We start from the raw sequence: 11,921 nt of genomic DNA, 5'->3' as shown, positions 1-11,921 counted from the left end.
GCTCTATACCAGAGTTCCTCATTGTTAATAATCTGGCTTTCATAATGCTTTTATGCAAACAGGTTGTCATATTTTACAGACAAGCAACTACAATCCAGAAAAAAACAGCTGTTAAAAATGTCAGGAGTGCACAACTGGAATATGCAGACCATGCTTTTTTTACTAAGTGCAATTCTTATAGCACTTAGTATGTTCTTAGCACAGCTTTAGCTAACCTGCAAATTCCCAACATGGTAAAAGTTGCCTTACACACTGCACTGCACCAAAAAAAAGAAAGGGGAAAAAAAAAAAAAAAAAGGAAGAAACACTTCTCCGTCACCTTCTGATTAAGATGAGTAAAATTTTTGCTAAAATGAACTTCCCAAAAATTACACTTTTACGCTGTCATGAGCACAAGCACTACACTCACCATTACGTACTAGCACCTGCCTCTTCTCCAAGACCGAACTTCTTCCCTTCTGTTCTCTTTCATTCAGCGGAAGACCAAATTCATTTTAGACTGAGGCAAGGTCTGCACTGAGCTCAAAAAGCAGTTTTGCCTGTGGATGAAATACAGAATGTTGTTCCTCATCTGTTCTTCAAAGAGTTTCATCTGAACCTTGTGACAGATGAGACATTATTATCTGTCATTAGAAAGAAATCTAACCACAACTCCAAAACTTAAAGTAATGCCTGTATATACCCAGGTGGGAGGGAGCAGGGTGAAAGTTTAGCTCATTATGCACGGCTGCTGTTCAACCTTCCCCATGTAACTGTCACCACCACAGGCTTTGGCTACGTAACAGTGCGTGCACATAGACGTAAGTAATGTAACCGGCTGCTGTTAGGTTAGGTGACATTTTAAGAGCATATTAATGATGACAGAAATAAAAGAGAGAAAACCTAATCTTTTACCTTGGATTTACACGCATGTACCAGTCACAGATCTAGGGAGTCAGCTTCATACATAGCCCTGCTGTGGTACCTAACACCCCGCAAAAGAGCTGAGCCACTAGTAAGCCACGTTACATTCCCATATGCTCATAACCCTAAGTTTTATAGGTTTCTTTCACCTGAGGCTGTAACGCCACCACCGGCACGGACCGCGCTACCGCCTTCACCTCACGAGCTCCTCCTGCCTCGCCCAGAAAGGGGCGCTGGGGCAGGGGCGGCGGGCACCGCTGTGAGGGGCAGCGCCGTGAGGGGCAGCGCCGCGAGGCGCCCGGCCGCCCCTCCTCACCGGCGGGGCACCACGCGCCCAGCACGCGCCGCGCCGCCACCGCCCCCGCGAGAGCCGCGCACGCGCGCGGGAAAGCGGCGCGGCCGCCGCGGGCCACGTGAGCTGCTGAGGCGACGCGCGCGCGGAGGGGGGCGCCATGGCCGCCGCGGCCTGGGGGTCCCGAGTCGTGGCGGGGGGCGACGAGGAGGGCGACAGCGACGAGGACGGCTGGGACATCGGCGTCGTGCGGCCCGAGCCGCAGGTGGGCCGGGCCTCCGCGCTCCCGGCCCGCTCGAGCTGGGGCCTGCGGCCGGGCGGTCTCGGGGTGGGGTGACGCGAGGGAGGTGGCGTCGGCCTGAAGCCGCGGTGAGGGGAGCGGGGCTCGGTGGGTCTCGCTGAGGAGGCCGGCCTCAGGAGGGGCTGCGGCTGGCACCTCCTCTGCGATTATTTCCTAGCAGGGTAATGGTGGTGTTCCCTTAATCCAGGGGTAAACAAAACCTAAATTTGGGGGGTTTGTCCTCTTACATAAAATCTTAATGTTTCTTTTAAACACTTTTCTCCCCTTTAGTAACAGACCCTGGTCACTATTTCAACATGAGAATAAATATGAAAGCAACTGGAGGCCTGTAAAGCTGTTTTGTATCTTAATTCTCCGAGTCTGTTTCTTGCTAACATGAAGAAGTAAGGGGATAATTGTAGTACTCTTACTAAAGGTTGTAGTTGGTTTTTCAATGGCCTTGATCTTTAAATCAAGGTTCCCATCCAAAGAGATGTGTTACTTGGAAATTGTTGGGTGAGTAGAACAAAAATAAGGCTAAATTATTGTACTGGCTGTTTCTTGCCTTTGGTTTTCTAGACACTAAGCACCTATTAAAATCTTTACAAAAGTTGTTGGAAAGATAGGCTACAGCGTACTGGGGAAAATTGTACAATTCTGAGTTCTCAAGAGTTTAAAACTTATCATGAAATATAACTTCTCTTCTTTCCATACCCGCTTCTGTCTACAAAGGGCTAGTGAGTAGTCCTCAACTTATTGGTGTATGTGTGTGTTTTGTATAATCCAGATAATGCCAGCAGCACTCTTCAGCTGCATCTGCACCTTTAATAGAGAACAAATCTGCAATGCTTCTGAAAGGAACTTGAATCAGGCAACTGTCTGATGCATAAACTAGCCTTTTGGTCAGGGCATTTTTCAGCCAAATCATTTATGATGCAGCAACACAAATATCTCTGCTACCACAGGAGTAGGAGGAAAAAGGAACGGTAGCCCTTTCCAGCAGTGGATTCATGCTGGATTAAGCCAGACAGCTAGTCATTGGGCTACGTTGCCCCAAACTGTAACTTTTATGTCTGATTGTATTAGATGTATTTTTTTGATGCTGTGCTTCGCAACATGTGAAATGTACAAAAAAGGTAAAGAAATGTATTGCATCATTTTTCTAGCACCAAAAGATGAAAAGGAATCTTAACTGAAATGAGATACTACTAAGAAAAACTGCGAGCAGTGTAGGAGGTCTGTTGAGAAAGGTTCCATTCTCTGAAAATGTAAATATCTTCTTTCTGAAAACTTAATTTTAAAACTTATGTTTTACAGTAGAGCCTAAGCAGGTCTACAGAGGTGGAAGAAGGAAAGTCTTACCTTGCTTCCACACCTACCCCCACCCCGCTTTGTCCTTACAGAGGTCATTAGTGCTTCTATACTGACTTCAAGCTGTAGTTTTTACCTTGAAACAGTTACTAGGTTTTGATTTAACTTTTCTTTGCTTCTCTAGCAGTTGGATCAAATGTTGCAGGCGGAGAAGAAAGAAGCATTAAAGAAGGCTCTGTTTCGTGGTGATGTGGCATTAATTGAAGAACTCTTAAACTCAGGTGAGGAAAGTCAGTTATGAAGTTGAATATTTTAAATTGAACTTGGCAAGAATTCTAAAGCTTTGAAGTTTCTCCTTTCAAAATAATGTGTCGGGTGCATGTGGGAATATGTGAATGTTGCCAATACAGGATACAAACTCTTATTTTAAAGATGAAATTACTTTTTCAGTGGCTCAGCATGCTGTATTCCAGCACATTCCTTCTAATTTATATTTATTTCATCAGTCAGGAGCCCTGAAAATTGAGAAAACTGTAATGTGTGAACTATGAAATAAAGTGTTTCTTTGTTTTCAGGTGCGTCTTTAGCCTGAAAATACCAATTACAAACACTGAATTTGAGGTGGTTTAAATTTAGAGTGAGAATTCAGTGGGTGGTCTTACTTTGGGGTTGAAGATTGCTGGGGGGGGGGCGCGGGGAGGGGAGGCTGGCTTTTTTGTTTTAGTGCTCCCGCAGTTTGGAAATTCAATTATTTTTTTTTTTTCTTCACTCACAACACTGTTAAGTTTCTGGTATGTGCCCTGTGTAATACTGCTGTCCTAGCAACATCAGCTGGACAAAGATTTTGTGATTCTGGAAGGTCTAATAGGGTTTATGTGGCATTTGTCACTAAAATGTAGTTTGTCTAAACACTAAAAGCCTTTCTTCCTGTTCTGTTACTCAGTATTTCTCTGTAATGCATTTCTGTTATTCAGTGTTAGGAGGATTGGATCACTTATTGAAGCATCCAGGGCAATCAAAAACTGCATAGCTGAGTTGACCTGCCTAGTGATAATTGTCAGGAAGTTCTGCTTCAGCAAGCAAGCAGAATATAGTACCCAAGAGCTTGTTCTCTGAGGAAAATCTGTCTTATGGCTGGAAGAAAGTAGTTTCCTAGTTAGCAATGGGTTGTTCTGAGTTTTAAAACAGTGACGTTACTTGCCCTTTTAGAAGACAACAGTTTCGCACCACAGTGGGGAATGGCTTTCTTTTTAAATTAAGTAAAAACTATTGCGCAAGCAGAAGCACAGAGGTGTAATGCTGAGTGAAATACGTCTTCTGTCTTGCTTTGAGAAAATATATTCTTATTTATAGATAGAGGTTTTAGTGATGTCTGTGCATCAGGTGGCTTAATTGTTTTGTTACAGCCATCCATTTTTAATTGCTTGTATTTCAGTCAAATGGCAATAGTTCACTTTCTGTGTTGATGCCTGCCACATAGCGAGCAGGTCTATGCTGTTGGAAGATGATGATGGGTATCTGTAAGAGTGCAAGGTCAAACCAAAGATTCATGTAGTGTGGCGCCCTGTCCTCTGAAATGCACAAGGCAGTATCACAAGAGAATCTATCATTTCCTGAAAATGTGATGAACAATAAATTTTGACCCATCCAGTACTGTCCTGCAGAGCAGTAGAACACAATGTCTCTGACAGGGAGGTGTTTCTGTAGAACATTGTCCTTCAGAGGATCGGTGCTCAATCAGATAAAATCTTTGCCTCCAAAGTTGCCTTTAGTGTATGCTCAGTAGAGCTTGTAGCAGGCCTGCTACCAGCCCTCGACCAAACTCAGGGTTTGTGTTGAAAGTGGATTTCCTAGCAACGGTTGTGGCCCTTCTTTCAGGTAGAACGAGAACATGCCTTCTGACTTGCTTAGCCATTGCTTTAACAATCTTCAGTGCTGAGGCAGTTTCGCAGAACTCCTTCAGGAGATGGACAAGCACAATGTCTTCTCTTACTCCTCGTATAAAATGGCAACATACTAAGAACAAGTTCCTGAAGTGCGTGTCACAAAAAGTAATGCAGGCAAGTAGCAGGTTCAAAGATGACTTGGGCATTTTGGTCTGCTTTGGGAGTAAAATACTTAACACCATACAATTCGTATGTTCATTTTCCCCAATGAAATTAAAAGTTAGGACCTCATGATGGTTTAGGCTGATCAAAGATATAGCTACAGTCAAATCCTCTTTCCTATTTTTATTCAGCTGTCTGTTCCACTCCTATCTTTGCATGAGTGCTGGAGCTCATCTGATCTTTTGTGAGCCAGCTCAGGGAATTAAGATGGTCATAAACTATGGGAGTGGCAGGGCGGGGGGTGTATGAATGATTTTTCAGTCAGTTTAAGACTCTGAACCCGGAGTCAGATGAGAACTGTAACTGGCTCAGCAGTGGGAGACATCAGCAACTCTGATTTAACTCAGCTTTTAAGGTATTGTGGAACCACAACACAAAGTGCTGACAGACTTAAAAGAAATCAATACTTCTATTAGAGATAAGTCTTCTAGAATCAAGCATTTTAGAACTTTTCCCTCAGATAAATTGGGTCTGAATGTGAATGGATTCTAATACTAAGAGCTGTTCTTAAACTAAGTGAAAGTCTTTTAAGACCTCATTTTCTTTGGTGTCAACATGGAATTATTTAGAATACAAAGCTGTATGTAGAGATTGATTGTAGTTCTTCAGGCATTACCTTGTTAACCTTTTTGAATTTGAGGTTACATTTTTCTGTATTAAAACAGCCTTTCTACTATAACTGTTATTAGCCACAGTCAACAAAATATGTGAAAGAGGTACTGGAAAAACTGTAGTAAACACAGGAAGAACATAATTCTTCCTTTGCTGTTCTTTTGCTTCACCGTTATTCATATGCTTCATATAGTTTCTGCTGTAGAGCACATCTGGGGCCAGAATGTATTTCTCCCTATTCCTTCTAAAGAGGAGGATAGTTGTCTGTAACTCAGATTGTAAGAAAGAATGTTGTATCTGCTTTGCCTCCTAGACATAATTCATGAGGTGATGTGACTGAAAAGCTCCTCTGCTCGTGCCCACAAGGAAACACAGAGGCGCAATGACAGGTGGGGGAGTCCAAATAATACCGTGGCCCAGCTCTTCCCAGGCCTGTCCTGGAAGCCGTCAGCCTGTCACAGGCCCATCTCCACAAGCCCAGAGGAGTAGAGCTGCCCAAGGGCGGGCAGGAACCCAAAATATGGCCTCAGAGGAAGGGACTCCCAGGGCTGTCATAGGGTGCTTGTGCCTGGGTGCCAGCAACTGTAGAGACTGGAGCGAGTGAAAGGATGTGCCAGCCAGAGGAGTGGGACCAGGGGTCAGAGGCCCGTGTGCCTGTGATGCCAGCAGTTGGAGGAGATGTATCTATCCCAAAGGGGAGCAGGATGAGACCATTGGTGCTGTCTGTGTTCACATGAGTGCTCTGTTGCTTGTGTTGATTGGTGTGGCTGGCGGTGTATGTGTGTGCCTGCCGGGAATACATGCTCAGCATCAATACTGGTTGGACCTGAGGGCATGGAATTGCAGCATCCTCGCCTCTCTCTGGCTGTTGGATCCGGCCTGATTTTTCACTAAAAATTTTTTTCTGGGCTTCATGGTTGCCTTATAGGACTTCTTAAGGGCCGTTTTAAATGCTAAACTAACGCTGCTTACTTCAAGAACAGCTCGTGTAATGAGAGAGTCTGAGTAGTAACCAAGGGGAGACATTTCTGCTTCAGTCAACTCCTATAACCATGCAGCCAAGAAGCGATGTGACTGTTACTGTTTTGGTTGTCCTTTCTTTGTCTTCCTCTGAGACTCTAGTTGGTTTGCATTGTGACTTTCACACTGCGTGGTGCTTTAAGGCCGTTGCTACAAAGATGGTAGGAGACCATGCAGGACAGACAAGCTGTAACGCAGCTTTGACATTTCATTGCCAGCAACACCATTCTACGTCTAGGACTTAGAAAAAGCACCAGCATTGTGGCAGATACTGTCTGCTATATGTGTAAAGAAAGCAGCGAAGAAAATACCTTCTCGAGTCTCTATGTGCCTCCTGAGTAGATCATTTGTCACTATTGTTCAGGTATGTATTAAAATAAGAAGCTCTAGATGGGAGCTTTAGTTACATGGACTGCTTTTCTTCTTAAGAGGAAAAGGGACAGAGTGCCAGCTTTCTGGTATTCCTTTCCTACTAATGTTACTTCAGTGTGCTGTTGGATATCAGACTTTCTAAATTCTTGCAGTGGCTTGTCTACAAGGAAGTTCACATATGACTGCTAAGGGATGCTTACTGGCTCCCCTTGTAGAACTTGGCTGTGGGCTTCAATGAAATGTTTTGTGTACTGCAGACAAACTGGCATGTTGTGACACTAAGAGTTGCAGCTAGTATGTATGCATTACTAAGATTTGATCATAAATTCTGTGGCTTGCAGGTGTTAGAGTGCTTCAACACCTGGCTTTCATTGAATGTTTCCTCTTTACTGACCACGTCTACAACTCCAGTGATCTTAAACAGTTGAAGAATCAGTCCCAGAGCAGTGACCTGTTACTCCCTCAGCTTTAATGACTTTGTTGCTACACTGAGCACATCTTTGACAAACTACCAAGGCAGGGAAAGTAAATACACATTTTGCATGAAAAGGTATGCATGTAGCTCAACAGTCACGAGTTTCTTAGGACGGTTTTGTTTTTTTTCAGAACTGTCTCTTGTAAAGAAGTATTTTTAATTATCCATAGTCACTGTTGGGCTAATATGGAACCAGCTGATGGAAACTGTTATAGAGGAAGTAATATTTGAGGAAGGGTTGAAGGAAAGATGATTCCTCTTATTGCAAAAATGTATAGAAATTTTTATTTGAAAGTTGTCAGATGAGTATCTCGGTCTGGTACTTGGTTCTTGGTGAATTTGGGAGGGCTGTCTGGCAAGCTTACTTCTAGCCACAAAGGAAGATGTGGCTATTATAAAGAGTAACAAACAAATCTGGTGATTGTGACTGGATCTTGCATAATCTTCTATTTCTTCTTTCTTTTGAGATAATATTTTGTTAGTACCGAATGCAAAACTGGTATCTGCTAGTTAACTGTCTGGCAAAGCAGAGAATAAAAGGGGCTGTGAAGCAGGAAAACCCTAGTTGATACAATCTTAATAGCTTGACAAGCAAGTTGCTTCCACAGCAGTCCACTTGGCTTGGCAAGAATAAAAATTTTTCATTTTGACTGAGGAAAGCTGTTGCACATAAATGGAGAAAACAGAGATTCTGTGCACTTCTCTGAAATTATTTTTGCAGTTAAATTTATTACTCACTTGTTTTTTTTTTTTAATGTAGTCTTCCTGTGGTGCTTAACATCTTGGATTGAGAACTGAGCTTCCTTGGTGTCAGTTCTAAAAGTTGTTTTCTGGTATTCTAGATAAAGGTGTATTAAAAAAAAATGAAAATTATATAAGAGACTTCTCTCCCTAGGACTAAACGCAAACAGTGTGTAACCGTTATAACAGAACATATTAAGAGTAAATTTTACAAAATGCGTGTTTATTGTGGTTCATTTTTATGATTTTAGTATCTTAAATTTTGACAGGTATAAGCATAGAATCTGGCTTTCAGTTTGGATGGACTCCCCTGATGTGTGCTGCCAGTGTGGCTGATTTTGCAGTAGTGCGTCTTCTTCTGGACAGAGGTGCTAATGCATGTTTTGAAATAGGTAAGATGTGAATGAAAAACACTGGCCAGTAAATGCACAGTACCAGACATTGTCCTATCCCTATTCTCTTTTTACATATATGGGGGGGGGGGGGGGGAGAATCAAAGTTCACAATATAACTGAGACCTAGTCTAACTTTCACAGTTTTGAAGTAATAGTAGTAGTTCTAAAGTAAAAATTGTGTTCTTGCAACTGATCTGGGTTCAATCAATGGGTTTTCTTGTTCTTTCTCATTCAATCCCCAAGTAGTTTTTTAAAAAGGGTGTTTGGAAATAATTGTTCAAGAATTCTAGGATAAAGTTGTAGAGTTAAAACTTCCTTTATTTGATCCTGTTATGTAGATGCAGAAACCAGCTAGAATCCCAAACAACAGGAATAGCTTTCCAGTTTGTGGGCAACTAATGTGGACTTCTCTAAAACTAGAGCACAATTTTTCTATTAAGTGAAAACTATTCTTCAGTGTGTTGCTAGATCATCTTTTTCTGCAAGAGTTCAGTGGAGCTTCTGAGTAATGTCGGTTCCTCTGTCAATTTTTATGGCTTAAGAATAACTTTTTCCTACTTAAACTGTGGCTATTTTCCTTCTCTTTCATTGTGTTGGAAGATTTATCCAAGTTCAAGAAAAGGCATTGCAATACAGAAGAAACTGATGTGACACACGATACTGTCAAGTACATAAAAGCAGTGATCTTATTTTCCAGTAACTTGCCGATATTTGTAATAGTAGACTGAAATGTAAGCGGTACAAGTCTAGCTCTGAAAATTTTCTTGAACTTCTTAGCAGCTGATCAGAGTATGAGGTTAGAGTAGATTGCCTGCACCAAAAACAATCATGCCTTCGAATTACTGTCCTTGTAGCCAACTTCAGAGAACTTCCATGTGGCTATCTACAACTGTGGGTGCCTACAGTTTATACCTGTTCCTTGTTCATGGCTGTAGAGGGCTGTAAATGGGGCAGAAACTGCTATGGGCAGCAGTTTCGGCTGACCAGTTAACCAACATGCATGGCATTTTTTCAGTGTGTGACCAACTGTGTTTGCCCTAAGTGGCACCTTGCTAGGATCAGGTTTCTCTGCTTGTTTCCCTGTTAGTCTGTGTAGGGAAACAGTAGCTAGGGCATATGCGCAGCAGAGTACCGTCCAGCCAGGAACAGTCTTGCGTGTCTTTGGTTCAGGTCAGGCCACGTGTTCAGTAAAGCTATGCCATCCTAAAGTGGTACTAAATGTCACCAGTCCTGCTGCTTTTTTTACATCAGCAGGCAATCACATAAGTGATCCTACACTAATTATCCTATAATGCTTATAATCCCTAATAATAGCTATAGTGTTAATTACTGTCATTCTTTGTAAGTGGTTGCTTAATTTTACCCTTTTCAGTAGTCATGAAGAACAAGGAACTAATGTAGCATTCGCTATGTGGTGGGATCAGAATGCAGCATCTTTGAGGAGTAAATTCGCTGGCTCTTCTGGGTTTTTCAGCTAGGCTGAACATAAACTAATCTTTTTTGCAGCCTCTTACCAGTTTTTCTCTGCAAAAGAGAAACCTGAGAATTCTAAGGTGTTTCTTCCTCTTCTCTTGCTCACATGTATGAGCTATAGTTAGGCTAACAGAAATTAGTTTCCCACTCTTTATCACTGCCTGAATTACTGAATACAAATATAACTACAGGTTCCTCCTAAATATCATTCCCAGATTAACAGTGCTTATCACTGCCTGTGTTCAAAGTCCTGCTGTCTTTCCATTCATGTTGTTATTGATAACCAGGTTAAACATTTTGAGTAAAATCTTGTCAGTGTATCAAGTAATTTACTGAAATGTTAATTGCTTACTGTTCAGGAGTTTAAGTGACTCTCTGAAACTTAATTTTTATTTAGCATACTGATTTATGTGTGTTAGAACTTCTACATGAAGTAGTTTAAAAATAAAAGATGGTATATTAAAAAAACAGATGAATTTAAATGCAAAACTAAGATCTTTGGAGGGCTGGGGGACAAGAAGTGGTGAGAAATAACAGAAAGTAGAGCAGAGGAGGGTAAAGTACGTAACAAACTTCTCATGTTTAAATATAATAAAATCTGACCTCAGTTGAAGAATAAAGGTGTTAATATATACACGGTCTTAAAATTTCTACAAGAAAGTTAGAAAATATGTTGTAACACTTCATGGTATGGTCTGAAGTAGGTACAGCTAAAATTATACTTGTTAAAACAAATTGTTAAAGGCATGTTTGAACTTGTGAACAAGTTTGTGCAATAAGCAAAACGGGCAGTTATTCAAACTGCAGTCTTCTAATTGACTCTGGGGCCAACTAACTCGCTAAGGTCCTTGAGGTGTGATGCTTCCCACATCTCTCTAGGAGAACCATGGGAAGGGAGATCTCCCCTGTTCTGTGGGCAAACAGCAGTGGCGTACAATTCTGATTTGTGAGCAAAGGTGGCACGTAACACCCAGCTGGCTTCAGAGCTGGAGCAACTACACTGGTTCCTCCTGATGAATCTTTATGGACTGTGTCGATGTTCTTTAAATCCACATATGAAAATATACTTTTAATCCTCCTCCTGCCACTACTGCACCATAGTAGTCTAGTTTAGTAAACTTAACTTCCTTCTCCTTAAGCCTTATAATAAAGCCTTGTTACTTCAGCTGTCCTTTGTATGGGCCTCTGTCCTCCCTAAAATTGGTGTTGCTATGTGTTTATAATACATTTCATGCACTGTTTTTATCCATTGCAGTTAAATTCCTGTAAGCGGTTTCTCCCCTTGACTGTATTTGGGGGAGAGGTGGGGAGGAACAGGAAGTGAATCTACTGGTGTGGAACAAGATTTGAGAAACAAGCATCTATAGTTAAGCTCCTACTGGATTTTTTTTTTTTTTGCTATCCTAAACTTCAGTAGGAATAGATGCTTTACTACTGCCATTCACTCTCATCTTTCCGAGTATCTTCTCTTCCCAGATGCCTTTATCTTACCTGATAATTCTAGTGACTTTCACTGGAAAGAAAGCAAGTTTCTTACCCTTTTCTAAATATCTTAGAGTATCAGAACCTGATTAACAACTCTAGCAAATGTAAAGGCTTTTAAAGGAACTTCTGGATTAGCATGGTATTTACATTTACATATGTAATTCTCTAACTGCAAGTTTCAAAACAGATAAGTACACTGTGCTGATGGCAGCATGTGCTGCGCATGCTTCAGAGGAAAACATCTTGAAGACCGTAGAACTGCTTCTGTCAAGGAATGCTGACCCTAACCTTACTTGCAGGTACCAAAAATCTCATGTCTGTGAATACGGCATAAATTTTAATATTAATATACAGAGACGTCTTTATAGACATAGCTGTTGTTGGTTGAGATGACATGTACTTCATTAGCTTTTTGTAACTTTTCTGCTGTCTGTATAAGGAAAGATTAGTGTCC

At 41.6% G+C, this 11,921-nt stretch overlaps 1 protein-coding gene across 1 annotated transcript in view; it reads left to right on the top strand.

The window, feature by feature from the left end:
- Window positions 1-1,355: 1,355 nt before the first annotated feature.
- The window catches only part of ASZ1 (ankyrin repeat, SAM and basic leucine zipper domain containing 1), a gene marked incomplete at both ends in the record, with an annotated part of 41,278 nt that continues 30,712 nt past the window's right edge, over window positions 1,356-11,921 (top strand). The window contains 4 exons of the mRNA XM_082309532.1: window positions 1,356-1,460; window positions 2,971-3,067; window positions 8,384-8,506; window positions 11,655-11,766. Of these exons, the coding sequence (XP_082165658.1) occupies window positions 1,356-1,460; window positions 2,971-3,067; window positions 8,384-8,506; window positions 11,655-11,766 (437 nt within the window). The remainder of the gene's footprint in view (window positions 1,461-2,970; window positions 3,068-8,383; window positions 8,507-11,654; window positions 11,767-11,921) is intronic.

Source organism: Platalea leucorodia, assembly GCF_965183815.1.
Source record: "Platalea leucorodia genome assembly, chromosome: 4".
NCBI lineage: Eukaryota > Metazoa > Chordata > Aves > Pelecaniformes > Threskiornithidae > Platalea > Platalea leucorodia.
Note: the sequence above shows the minus strand (reverse complement) of the source record. Positions and strands in the feature narration are given on the sequence as shown.